Source organism: Protopterus annectens, chromosome 2.part1 (assembly GCF_019279795.1).
Source record: "Protopterus annectens isolate FY-2018-M chromosome 2.part1, PAN1.0, whole genome shotgun sequence".
Classification (NCBI taxonomy): domain Eukaryota; kingdom Metazoa; phylum Chordata; order Ceratodontiformes; family Protopteridae; genus Protopterus; species Protopterus annectens.
Genome location: NC_056729.1, coordinates 1,589,213,960 through 1,589,226,415, shown reverse-complemented (window position 1 = coordinate 1,589,226,415; position 12,456 = coordinate 1,589,213,960). Strand labels below are relative to the sequence as shown.

General features: G+C 42.7%; 1 protein-coding gene across 1 annotated transcript in view; it reads right to left on the bottom strand.

The window, feature by feature from the left end:
- The window catches only part of PLOD1 (procollagen-lysine,2-oxoglutarate 5-dioxygenase 1), a 1,142,395-nt gene that overhangs the window by 567,255 nt on the left and 562,684 nt on the right, over nucleotides 1-12,456 (bottom strand). The window contains exon 9 of the mRNA XM_044063038.1: nucleotides 9,903-10,034. Within this exon, the coding sequence (XP_043918973.1) occupies nucleotides 9,903-10,034 (132 nt within the window). The remainder of the gene's footprint in view (nucleotides 1-9,902; nucleotides 10,035-12,456) is intronic.

Below are 12,456 nucleotides of genomic sequence, written 5' to 3'. Positions count from 1 at the left end.
ATATCCAGCTAGACTAGCCCGGTCAACAAATGTAAAATAATAAATAATAATCTTGTGACATAGGGGTTGATATTTAAGCTGGTGAGCTTATTTATGATGCCCGAGTGGGGTATTGTGTCGAAGGCTTTTGCGAGGTCCAGGTAGGCTGTGCGGACTACCTTCCCTTCATCTATGGCTTTGGTAACTGTTTCAAAGAAGTCGACCAGGTTCAAGAGGCAAGATCTGCCCTTAACAAAGCCGAATTGGGTAGGATCCAGTGTCTTGAGGTTCCCAATGTCTTTGTTTATGATTTCCATGATGATACGCACCATAGCTTTGCAGACCAGGCTAGTCAGGCTTATAGGGCAATAGTTTCCGGGGTCTGTTGTGGCACCACCTTTGTGGAGTGGGACCACTGTTGCTGTACGCCATTCCTTGGGTACATATCCTGTAGTAAGGCTGAGACTGAACAGTGACTTTACATGAGGGTTTAGTTCTTCTTGGAGCTCGTGTAAGATGCAGCCCGGGACACCGTCTGATCCCATTGATGCTGTGTTTTTTGCTTTGGAGTGGGCAGCTCTCACCTGTGCATCTGTGATCTCAGGAAGGCTACACTCTGTTGGGATAGACATTTCCTCTTTTGGGGGGGAAGGGGGGGGGTTGTACTGAACCTTTCTGCCAGGATGTTAACAATGTCTGTGGGTTCAGTGTATTTTTTTGTCATTTTGCACTAACTCAGAGCATAGCTGGGAGTTGCCTCCCAGGTTTCTCACATAACTAAAGAAGGCCTTGTGATTATCTTTAGTGTCTTGTGCAATTTTTCTTTCGAAGCTGGCCTTAGATGATTTTATGAGGGATCGTAGTTTCTTGCTAGTACTGCTCAGAGACGCCTTCCCTTTATGGGATTTTGCTCTATCATATATCTTCTGTTGTATAGCTTATTTATGGCCAGGGTCCACCAGACAGGTCTCCTGTTTTTGGAGGAGTGAGTCTTGGTTTTATTTGGGATAGCATGCTCCATGCATTCCTGTAGGTGTCCATAGAATGCTTTTGTAAAGGATTCTGCATTTTGGGCCGTATTTTCCACTGGCCCGGGGGCTTTGAAGGATTCCACCTCAGTTTTGAGAAGTGTGAAATTTGCTTTTGAGAAGTTCTTCACCGTGGTTTCCTTGGCTAGGGGTGGGGATGGAATATGGATGTCCAGTGAGATTTGTTTATGGTCTGATCTTACCGATGAGGGGTATACCTCTGGTGTGGAACATGGAGACCCCATGTTGGTGATGACCAGATCCAATATGTTTTCCCCTCTTGTGGGAGTGGTGACCAGTTGTTCCATAGCATTTGAGTTTATAAATTCTAGGAACCGTTGGGCGAGGGTGTTTGGTCTTGAGTAGTTTTCTCAATTAATGTTTGGGTAGTTGAAGTCACCTAATATAATGGCGTTTGGAGAGACCTTCATATTCTCCAGTGTTTTCTAGCTTTACAAGTCAAAACAAAGGTGTACACAATTATGATGTTCCAAGCTTAAATCAAATGAGTTGAAGCTTTCCACATTCAAAATGCCCATTTCATGGGTTCATTTTAGGCTAATAGCCACTGGGTTCTTTTCAAGCCTAGGCATGCATCCCAAATCTCTATCAAGTTATGGTACCCTTGATAAGTCTAGGCAGGGACTTGGGAGATGAGCCATTTAAAAATAGTACAGTTGTGTACACATCATAAATGTAGATGTTAGAGTGTATTCATTGCTGCAGTCATTACATTTGGGTAATCCTGCTGGCAGGTTGCCCTCAGTCGGCCTGAATTCCAAAGTCCTGGGTCCTGCATCGGCTGCTGTCGCCCCTTCCCTGACGTCAGGTCGTCAGGGGTATAAAAGATATGGCCGATGCCATTTTCTTTAGTTTTTCTTGCCCCAGATGTCAGGTGCCCCCTAAAAGGGTAGTCCAAACTTATATATATATATATATATATATATATATATATATATATATATTTATATTTATATATATATATATGTAAATACATGCACCAATATAAACTTTACCTTTATCTGCAAGCAAATACACCACATAGGTTGTATAAATCAGAGAAGGAAAGATAGGTTCCATCAGAAGAAAAGGGGGATGGCGGGTGGGTAACCTGAACTGCAACAGTGAATACACTTGAACATCTACATTTATGGTAAGTGTACACAACTGTGCTATGTTCTTTGTGTTTCACTGTTGCAGTCATTACATTTGGGTAGAGTCCCAAAGCTATGGATGGGAGGCTGGAGCTAAACAGCATTAGGAGCGGCTATGAGGCCCTGCAGAACTGCAGTGGAAAAGCCTGCCCTGGATTTAGAGTAGAGTGGCAGATGATAGTGCTTTGTAAAGGTGTGCACTGAACTCCAAGTAACAGCCTTTAAAATGTCCTTGGTTGGTACTCCCCTGAGAAAGGCTGCTGAAGTGGCTGCAGCTCTGGCTGCATGTGGCCTAATGCCCTTAGGCACTGGCTTGCCATGGTGCAAGTAGCAGAAATGAATGCAATGACCTATCCACTTTGAAATAGTCTGCTTTGAGATAGCCTTTCCTTGTGATCCTGCAGCATATGCCACTAGTAATTGCTCTGTCTTTCTGAAAACTTTGGTTCTGTCCAAGTAGAATCTAAGCTGTCTGTGTACATCCAAAGAATGCAGAATTCTCTCCCCCTTGTTCTGTGGATTTGGATAAAAAGTTGGCAGATGAATAGTTTGGTTAAGGGCCACACTGGACACCACCTTAGGCATAAATGTTGGGTTTGTCCTCAGAGAGACCCTGTCTAGATAAAAAATGATAAAAGGTTCCACAGCCATGAGTGCTTGTAGCTCTGAAACTCACCTTGCAGATGTTATTGCTAGGAGCACAGCTGTTTTCCAAGACAAAAACTTTATATCAGCAGTAGCAGCTGGCTCAAAAGGAGGAAGGGTGAGTTTTTCCACGACATAGTTGAGGTCCCATGCAGGCATTGGTGATCTCCTCGGAGGCCTTAAATTTTTGGCTCCTCTGAGCTACTGTTTTAATAAGGGATGAGAAAAGATTGGTGGCTCTGTATTGTAATGAGCCGAAATGGCAGAGGCATGAATTTTAATAGATGAAAAAGATAGGCCTTTGTCCAGCATCTCAGTTAAGTATTGCAAAATCTGAGGAATATTTGGCACAGCTGTATCAGTTCCTTGTGCCTGGTTCCAAGCACAGAATCTCTTCCATTTTCCAGCATAAGATTTTCTAGTACTAGGCCTTCTGGCCTCCAAAATGACATCCATCACAGCTTTACTGAGAGGTGCGTTTTGTATGGACTACATTATCTACCATGCTGCCAGGTTTAAAGTCCTGAGTTGGCTGTGCAGGATCTGATTGTTTTGCTGGGACAGTAGATGAGGTATTTGAGGTAAGGCCCAAGCTGGGCATTGAGACAAGTTCTTTAGGATTGGAAATCAGTACTGGTGGGGCCAGTCTGGGGCAATCAGTATCATTTTTGGCTTTTCCTGTCTGACCTTTAGGAGTACCTTGGGGAGGAGAGGCAGAGGGGGAAAGGCATACACTGATAGGTTTTTCCAGCTGAAAGATATGGTGTCCACTTTCCATGCTTGTCTGTGATAAATCCTTGTGCAGAATCTTTTTAGCTGGTAGTTGTGAGGAGAGGCAAATAGATCTATGTCCGGGCATCCCCATTTCCTTGTTATCATGCTGAAAACTTGTGGATCCAGCTGCCACTCGTGGGGATCCATGAGGTTTCTGCTTAGTTCATCTGCCAGAGTATTTTTCCTTCCTGGCAGGAATTGTGCCTGCAGATGTACTTGGTAAGTTAATGATGTGTCCCACAAAGTCATGGCTAGTCTGCAAAGGGGGTAAGAATGTGTGCCCCCCTGCTTGTTTATATACCACATGACTGTGGTGTTGTCTGTCTTTATCAGTAGTTCTCCCGGATGAAGTAGGTCCTTGAAGGCTGTCAGGGCATTCTGAACAGCTAGCATCTCTTTTTGATTGATATGTAGATGCATTTGGGTTGAGGACCATGTGCCCTGAATGCATCTTCCTGCCATGTGGGCCACCCAGGCATAATCTGATGCATCCATTGTTAGTGTCTGCCTGGCTGGGGGTAATGTGAATGGCTGTCCCTTGTTTTGGTGACAAGCCCTTGCCCACCATCGAAACTCCTGTTGTAGGCAGGGAATAAGAGTAATCATTGTTTCCAGACTGTGGCAATGTTGAGTCCAAACACTTTTAGGTACTACTGAAGATTCCTCATATGCAGTCTTGCATATGGAATTAGTAGGATGCAGGATGCCATGAAGCCCAGAGCCTGCAGAATTTTTCTTGCAGATAACTGGGCCTTTGTTGCCAACATTTTGAAATAGGTAGTCAGTTGCCTTTTTTGTCTGGAGTGAGATAAGCCATCTGGGCAGTTGTATTTAAGCTTGCACCCAGGAATATTATCTCTTGAGAGGGTACTAGTTTTGATTTCTTTTCATTGACTGTGTACCCTGGGCATGTTAGAAGTCTTTTTCACAAATGCCAGATGCTGTAGAAGAGTGTCCTTGTTCTCTGCTTGAATTAGACAGTTGTCCAAGTAAGGATATATTTGTATTCCTCTTTGTCTGCAGAATGCAATTACTGGTGCCAGACACTTTGTAAAGACCCTGGGCGCAGTAGATAAGCCAAAGGGCAGTGCAGAGAATTGGTAATGCATTGAGCCAGCCTTGAATCTGAGGTATCTTCTGCATAATTTTCTGATTGGGACATGCAGGTATGCCTCTTTTAGGTCTAGAGTCACCAGCCAAGCGTTCTTGCCCAGCATGGGCAGAAGCTGCTGCAAAGTCATCATCTTGAATTTTGGTATATCCAGGAATGTGCTCAGAATAGATAGGTCCATTATTGGTCTCCAGGTGTTGTCCTTTCTGGGTACCAAGAACAGTCGAGTAAAATCCTTGTCTCTGCCCTTGCTCTGGTACTTGTTGAATGGCCCCCATGTCCATGAGGGATGAGACTTGTTTTTGTGCCTCTGCCCATTGATTTTTTGGCAGGTCTGGCCAGCCATTTACCTTTGGCAGGGTATGGAAATGGAACTTGTACCCTTGTGAAACGATAGTTAAAACCCACTTGTCCTGGGTTATTATAATGTGCCAATTTTGAGAAAAAAGTGCTAATTTTCCCCCTAAGGGTGCTGCCAGGAGATAAGTGCTTGGTACAGGCAGGGGGAAGTCATTGGGACGGTTTCCTGTATGGTTGTGACTTGTCTTCTCCAACTTTGGAGGTAGCAGCTCCCCATTGCTTTGACCTGTAGGAACCTTGCGCTTGGGATCTGCCTCTAGGGCGTCTGGATCTGCCCCTTTGAGGCCTGTCTGACACAGGAAAGGACCAATAATTTGTAGGCCAGTGTCTACTAAACCTAGGTGGCTATACTTATAAAAAATCTTTGACAGTTTGCATAGATTTAGCTTTGTCCTCCATTTTCTTTACCACCTCCTCTGCCTTAACACCAAACAAAGTATCATGCTGTAAAGGTGCATCTAATAATTTAACTTTGACATGATCAGGCAGAATTTGTTCCTCTAACCAAGCATGCCTCCTAATTACAGAACCCGTAACTGCGGCCCTACAGGTGACCTCCAAAGAATCAAATTCACATTGCAAAGTATACTTTCCAACTTGTTCAGCTGCATGCAATAAATCCTGCATTTCCTTGTTTTCTGCACATTCAGAGTTTAATAACATTTTCTGTTTAAGCAATACCATGACATGTTGCTGATATTTGAGCATATGAAACTGACAGTTTAAGGCCCTAATAGCCAAGGTTGCAAATGTGTAAACCTTTTTTCCCCAGCTATCCAGTGCCCTAAAATCTCTGTCAGAGGGGGTAAGGTGTTTTGCAGCGGTAGCCTTAACTCCTTTGGGACCCTGTGAAATAGTTTCTGGGTCTGCAATAGGGTTTTTAAAAAGGAATTTCTGAGAGTCAGGGACCCTGTAATATCTGTCAGGCTTAACAGGAGCTGGAGGTAAGGAGTCAGGGGTAAGACTAGACTCCGAAAACACATCATCTACAATATCTAACACAGGTGGGATGGCTAGTGGCCTGTGTTGAGGTAGTAAAAGGAAATCCCTGAGCCTCTTTTAGATTCTGAAAAATCTTGGTTCTCCCAGTGGAAATGCTCCCTCATGGTATGCAAGGTTTCCCCAAAAGAATAGTCCTCTGGAGGAGAAGCTGAAGGAATAGATTCTTCAGCATCAGAATCCTCATAGGGGGGAAGAGAATATTCCTGATCAGAAGAGGAATCAGAAGAAATAGAAACCTGATCTGAAGATTCATAGTCAGTCTCTTGCCTAGGCATCTTATCAGGAGGGGGATGGGAACCCCTGATCAAGGTAATTAAGTCTTCGGCCATTTTGAGCATCTGTTTTTTGGGCATAGAGGCCTGTCCACGTGGCTCTTGAGTTTGTTTCTTTGCTTTAGAAGGTGCTTTAGTCTTTGGTTTTGAAGCTGAAGTCGGTATGATGTAAACATGTTTAGGTCTGAATACACCTTCAGAAGCCAGTGCCTGCTCAGCGGCTCCGGACCCATCTGAAGGGATAGTATCCGAGGCTCCAATACCTTGAGTTTCCAGCGGCATGGTCGACTCCACGTGGGAGTCGGTAGTGGGCTGCGACTCTAAAGTAGCGGGTGTCAGAGGCTGCAAAAGCGCCTCATTGAGAACCGGTGAACTGGCGACTGGCTTAGGAGAAGCTTTGTCGTCAGTTTTGGGCCTCGGTTGTTTATCTCTTTCCTTTTCTTTGCGTTTTTTGTGAACCCCGGTAGTCGGATGGCTATCTGACGACATTTCTGGATAATTAAACCGGCGTCCAAAATAGTTTAAAGCAAAATCATACCGACGCTTAATAGTGCGTTGGTTAAATCTAGCACAAAACTGACAACCAGCAACGTTGTGATCAGGGCCTAGGCAAGGAATACAATAAGAATGAAAGTCCTTATGAGGTATTTGCTTTCCACAAGAAATACAATTATTAACTTATTCTGACATCGGTCTGGAGCAAGAAAAAAGTTTCCCCAATGGGGTACTTAGCTTTATTGAAGACTTCGGATCAGAAACTCGAACATGAAAATCTCAGGAGTTTGCCAACCGGCACTTGCGAACTGCTTCTGCTTCGGGCAGCGCGCGGCAAGAAAGTCTGAAGAAAATGGCATCGGCCGCATCTTTTATACCCCCAATGACCTGATGTCAGGGAAGGGGCGACAGCAGCCGACGCAGCACCCAGGACTTTGGAATTCAGGCCGACTGAGGGCAACCTGCCAGCAGGATTACCCAAATGTAATGACTGCAACAGTGAAACATGAAGAACATCTGCCTGTGACCACTGGAGACATAGGTGCCAAAATTTCTAGTTCATTATCCAGTTGTCCAAGTTACATTTGAGTTGGATTAGGGAAGAACTCTGCTTCACATGTATGTGAAGCCTGCTCCACAGAAGAGGTAGTATCTGGCATATATACCTGTCTCTCCAGGAGGTCCTATTTATATTACATCAAGTTTTAATTCGTTAGAACAGGTAATACAGGTGCTGCTTGTTTTGCGGATATGAAAGAGATCCATCATAGCTGGGTCCAAAGAAGCCTTGTACTCCAGGCATAAATCTCCCATCAACAGCATGTAGGACACAGAATACAAGGATAGGACTTTGAGGTGGTCTGCAGAGGACACTCTATTTATGCCTGTACTCTTTCAGTAAGGAGCCTCTGTGGACATTCTAGTTGTTGGATGTGCCTGGTTGGGTACATACCAAAGGCGGCATTGCATTCAAGAGGTTTGAAGAGTGCCTAATGCAGTGGAAAAATTACCACATTGGACCTAGATGCCATACCTTGGTTTATAAGTTGCACAACATAGAATGATATCCTAACTACCGTAGACACATGATGGTTGTAGGCTAAATTACTGTCTATGCACATCCCAAAGTCCCTAACAACTGGGTGAACTCTTAGGGGTGTACTATTAGTATGATAGTTACTGGGTGTTCCCAAAGAATACTATTATGCATTTTTTGATATTCAGTTTTAGTCCTTGGCTTTGACAACAGTTATTTATCTGTATCAGCCCTTCCTGAGGACCATCAGTGTTGGTAGGGGATTCCATGACTGCTCCTAGTTTGCAATCATCTGCACAATTTGTCAGCCAGAGGCCCTTGCCATTGGCCTTGACTTCAGGGAAGTCGATGCCAAAAAGGAGTAGTCTCAGGACCAATTTCAGAGGCTCTGCTGGTGACTGGCCTTTTAGAAGATCAAAACTGTATGCATTGTACTGATGTCCTTCCACTGTTGTATTATTGATGTAATGTTAAAGTGACAATAAAATGCTTATTTCTTTAAGTAACTTATTAATTTGTTACAAAACATGAGCAGACTGATCCTTCGTAATAAATTTCAGTCATGATTCAGGCCATAAGGCAGCTGAAAAAAATAGGTAAACTATCACGTTTCTGAACACCAGAATATCATCGACCAGAATTCTGAGAGGAACATAATGAAAGGCTATAATATTGAGACCTATAAGGATGGAAAAAATCACTAAATACTTTAACTCTCTACTGCTTTGGATCCAGGAAAGAGTGTTAAGATGGGCTAAAGTCTGGGAGTTCAATATTGTGGATTTCAAAATTTTAATCTTTTTGGCTGGCAATATAATGGTCTTCAGTAACATGACTGTAAACCTGTATATTTATGTAGCAGCATATTGGTTATAAAAAACGTACAATGTTCCTTTAAAAGTGACTCGTGTATGAAAAATTTCCATCGAATCTTACTCAGAAACTTACGTGTATTAATTAGATAATGGAGCACTAACTGACAATAACTGCTGTATAAAAGGACATGGACTGCAAACAGCACTCTAAGAAAGGAGTTCTTCATTTGGAGGTTCAGAAAAGGGTAAGCAGGGGCTTGTGTGAAGATCCAAGAGGTGTGGAGTTTGACAACCCAGTTAGGGCCTTTTAGGGAGTGTACCCAGTTGAAATACCTGCAGCACAGAACAGGAATCTGGGTGGGTCCTACAGCTTAGCTTTGGACCCAAACCTGACTTTTTGTCAGCTCAGCTTGAGCCAACAGTTTGGGCACAAGGAAGGTGTCCTGAAACTTTGGAAGGTGTCGGGTTGTTATACTCTATGCAAGTTATAACTCATATAGCTAAGGCTGCTGCAATAGGGACCATAATGATGAACATCTCAATGTTCTATGAATTACCAAGTTTTAGCAATGGAGATAAATAAGGAATAAATAGGGCACTGATTTTGTAAGGGAATGATCCATGGCTATTTGTTAGTGCTAGTAACAGATGACATTGTTTCACTTCTGGGAAATGACACGGAATACATGACAGAAAAGGTCTTCCTTCTGATATCTGATGTATGTAACTCCATAACTGTCACTCTGTAGTTATCTAGTGAGAAATTAATACACAACACAAATTTGTTATTAACTTCACATTAATAATTTAACTAGGTTTATCTTACTATGCAAGACTGTTGTTTTTCAGTGGAGACCCTAGAATAATGTCTTGCTAACTGACTTGCTTAGAGTTGCATAACATGCAAGATGACAGACTGAGGTAATTAAACCAAGGACTGCATACTAAAGGCCATTAATAGCTGACAACATTAAAGACTATATGAAGGAGGCCTTTAACAGCTCACAGCCAAACATTTCAGTGCCACGTTTTTCAAGCTCAGGTTTCTAGAGATGCAATGGCATCTTAAAAGAAAGCAATTCAATAACCACTGGAAACAACCTGTCACTAGCATGCATCTACATCCAGGGAATAATGTGGTTTAAATCCATACAAAGATGTTGAAACCAGGAAAGGATCACACAAGTAAACAGTCATACCACATTTCAGAGATGTTTTTAAAACCACTTACATGGTTATGAATAAACAACTGCAACCTCTTTTTAGGGTAGTTGAGTGCAAGGAGTCGTTTGAAGAATTCGGACACAAATGGAGTGGGTTGCTCAATGTAGATAGCAATCAATACCAATGGAAATTCATCATCCTGTTAAAAAAGCACAAACCAATGGTGAGACTATAAATCGTTATTCGGTTCCTTCTTCCACACATGGCTGTAATCAGTAATTTTAACATTCCTCAAAATTTAGTTTAACATTCCTTATAACAAACCACATGGAAGGCAGATTTACTGTCTGAAAACCCAAGGTCATTATTATTAGCTAGTACGGAATGTGCTAGCATCCAGAAGTAATAATTAATGGATGCTACAAAATCTAGAGTTTTTATACATTTGCACAACTGAACAGTACTAAAAGGAGTAGCTTATATCTGTTTGGAAAACAAAGTTTATAAGACATGTGAAAGACGTGCTACTGGTCAAGCGACAGATCCATGAAAGCTATCAGTTTCTTATCCAGGGCTGAACAGAACAAATGGTAAAAAATAGACTAGCCGATTCATAAACACTGTGCACAGTTCCATAAGTGGGATGTGCATGGCTGGAATTACCCATGGCTGTCACATTAGGATGACTCATAGAATGAAACTGCATTAAAGTTCAACGATGTTCAGGGGTCACTTACAGTAGAGCTCACACACAATGCACACCTCTTCCTACCCTCTGCCCTGATAGCTCCAGTGCCCCATTATGTGGCAGTGCTTTCTGCACTACACAAAGGTGGTAGGGTGCCAGGGGCAGCCATAATGTAGACAGTGTAAATAATGTAACATCCCTGCCAGCTATCTGGGCCTCAGTCTCATGTATGTAGCAGTGTATCAACAGGCTTTGATGTTCTGCAGTAATGGAAAGGGATGACCTCTTACATAAAACTTTTGGCCAATGTTGCCATGACGGCACAGTATGCCTCATTAGCATAATATTCTTATGAAGGGACTTGGTACTGCTGCAAGAGATCAGAAGTGTCACTGTGTTGGGGTGGCAGGCTAGGTGACTAGACATGGTTGTGGTAAAGTGCTTCAGTGCAGTTTATTCCACAGAAGGATGCATCCCTTTATAATAAAAGCTGTCATTGCATAACGTGTGGTGCAGTGGTGCAGCGGTTAGTGTTATCACCTCACAGCAAGAGGTTCTCCAGTTCGATTCTTGGCTGGGGTGCCTTCTGTGTGGAGTCTGCATGTCCTCCCTCTGTTCGCGTGGGTTTTCTCTAGGTGCTCCTGTTTCCTCCCTCATTCCAAAGACATGCAGTAGGTGGCCTAGACACTCTAAATTTGCCCTAGGTGTGAATGTGCATGCAAGTGTGTGATATGCCCTCAGAGGGGGGTTGGGCGCCAGGCTAGCAACCCACCCCATAAAAAAACTAAACCACTACAGAAACAATGAGTGCTTGGAAAGTGCAGATTGTCTGATGTGCCGAATGGCATGAATGGAATTGAGAGAGACAGTCATTCCATATAACAGTGAGTCACTGTTCAGCTATGTGATGCTAAATAAGCATTACCATTACAAGCACCTCTGGTGCCAGGTGATACGTGTTGGTGCTGTACATCTGCATGTGTCCTTCTATGCATCTTAGTCATCACTCCTCTTCCTAGGTCTATAGCTCATACGTCTGTTAACTGTGCAGTATGCTGAGGATCCCCATTTGCACACCTACTGCACACCTGGACTTCTTCAGGTACATGGTAGTGTACAGAAATATTTTAGAACTGTATATGAAAAATGAAGTTAAACACAAGGGGCTCAGAAGATTTCAAAATATACCAATGTCTGCTCAGCACACTGATCCCATAGAGATGCTGCAAGGTGGCCATGCTGGTGTGATGTAACACTTGCCTGGAAACAACACTGTTCAACATTAGTTCATTTCTGTGTGTTTACATTGTTCCAACAATGCACCATACAGCATTATAAGACATGGCATTAAATAGTCCTACACCATGTTGCAATGCAGCTTGACATTCAGTCAGATCTTACCTCTGAAGAGCCACTGGGAAAATGCAGAATGTTTGCTGTTGTGAACACATTGTACAGTACTTAGTATGAGGAAATGTGAAGGCATACAGGAGAAATGGTCTCACCTCCAAGCAGATGTAGCATGGTTGCATACCAATATTGCTGGAGCCCTAGATTTTGAACTTTTTACATCATATTAGCTTTTTCATGGCAAACTGGCTGCCACTTACTAAATATAAGACTCAGCTAAGGTGGAATTTCCTATTTGCTAGGTGCAGACTATGCCATGAACAAAACTACTGCAAATATAATCCTTTTTTTTGTAAAGGGAAGATCATTTGTAATTTTTGCTGTATTATCTTATTCCAAATAGGACGTTTAACTTGCCACATGCTAATTTCTGCTGTTAAAACCGGATACTATATACATTACTTGAAGTCCACAAAATGTTATTATAACAATGACTGCTATCTTTTTTACATAAGTGACATTTAATTAATCTCTCAAAAGATAACATGTCACCTAAATGTCTCTGCCTAATACTCATATGACT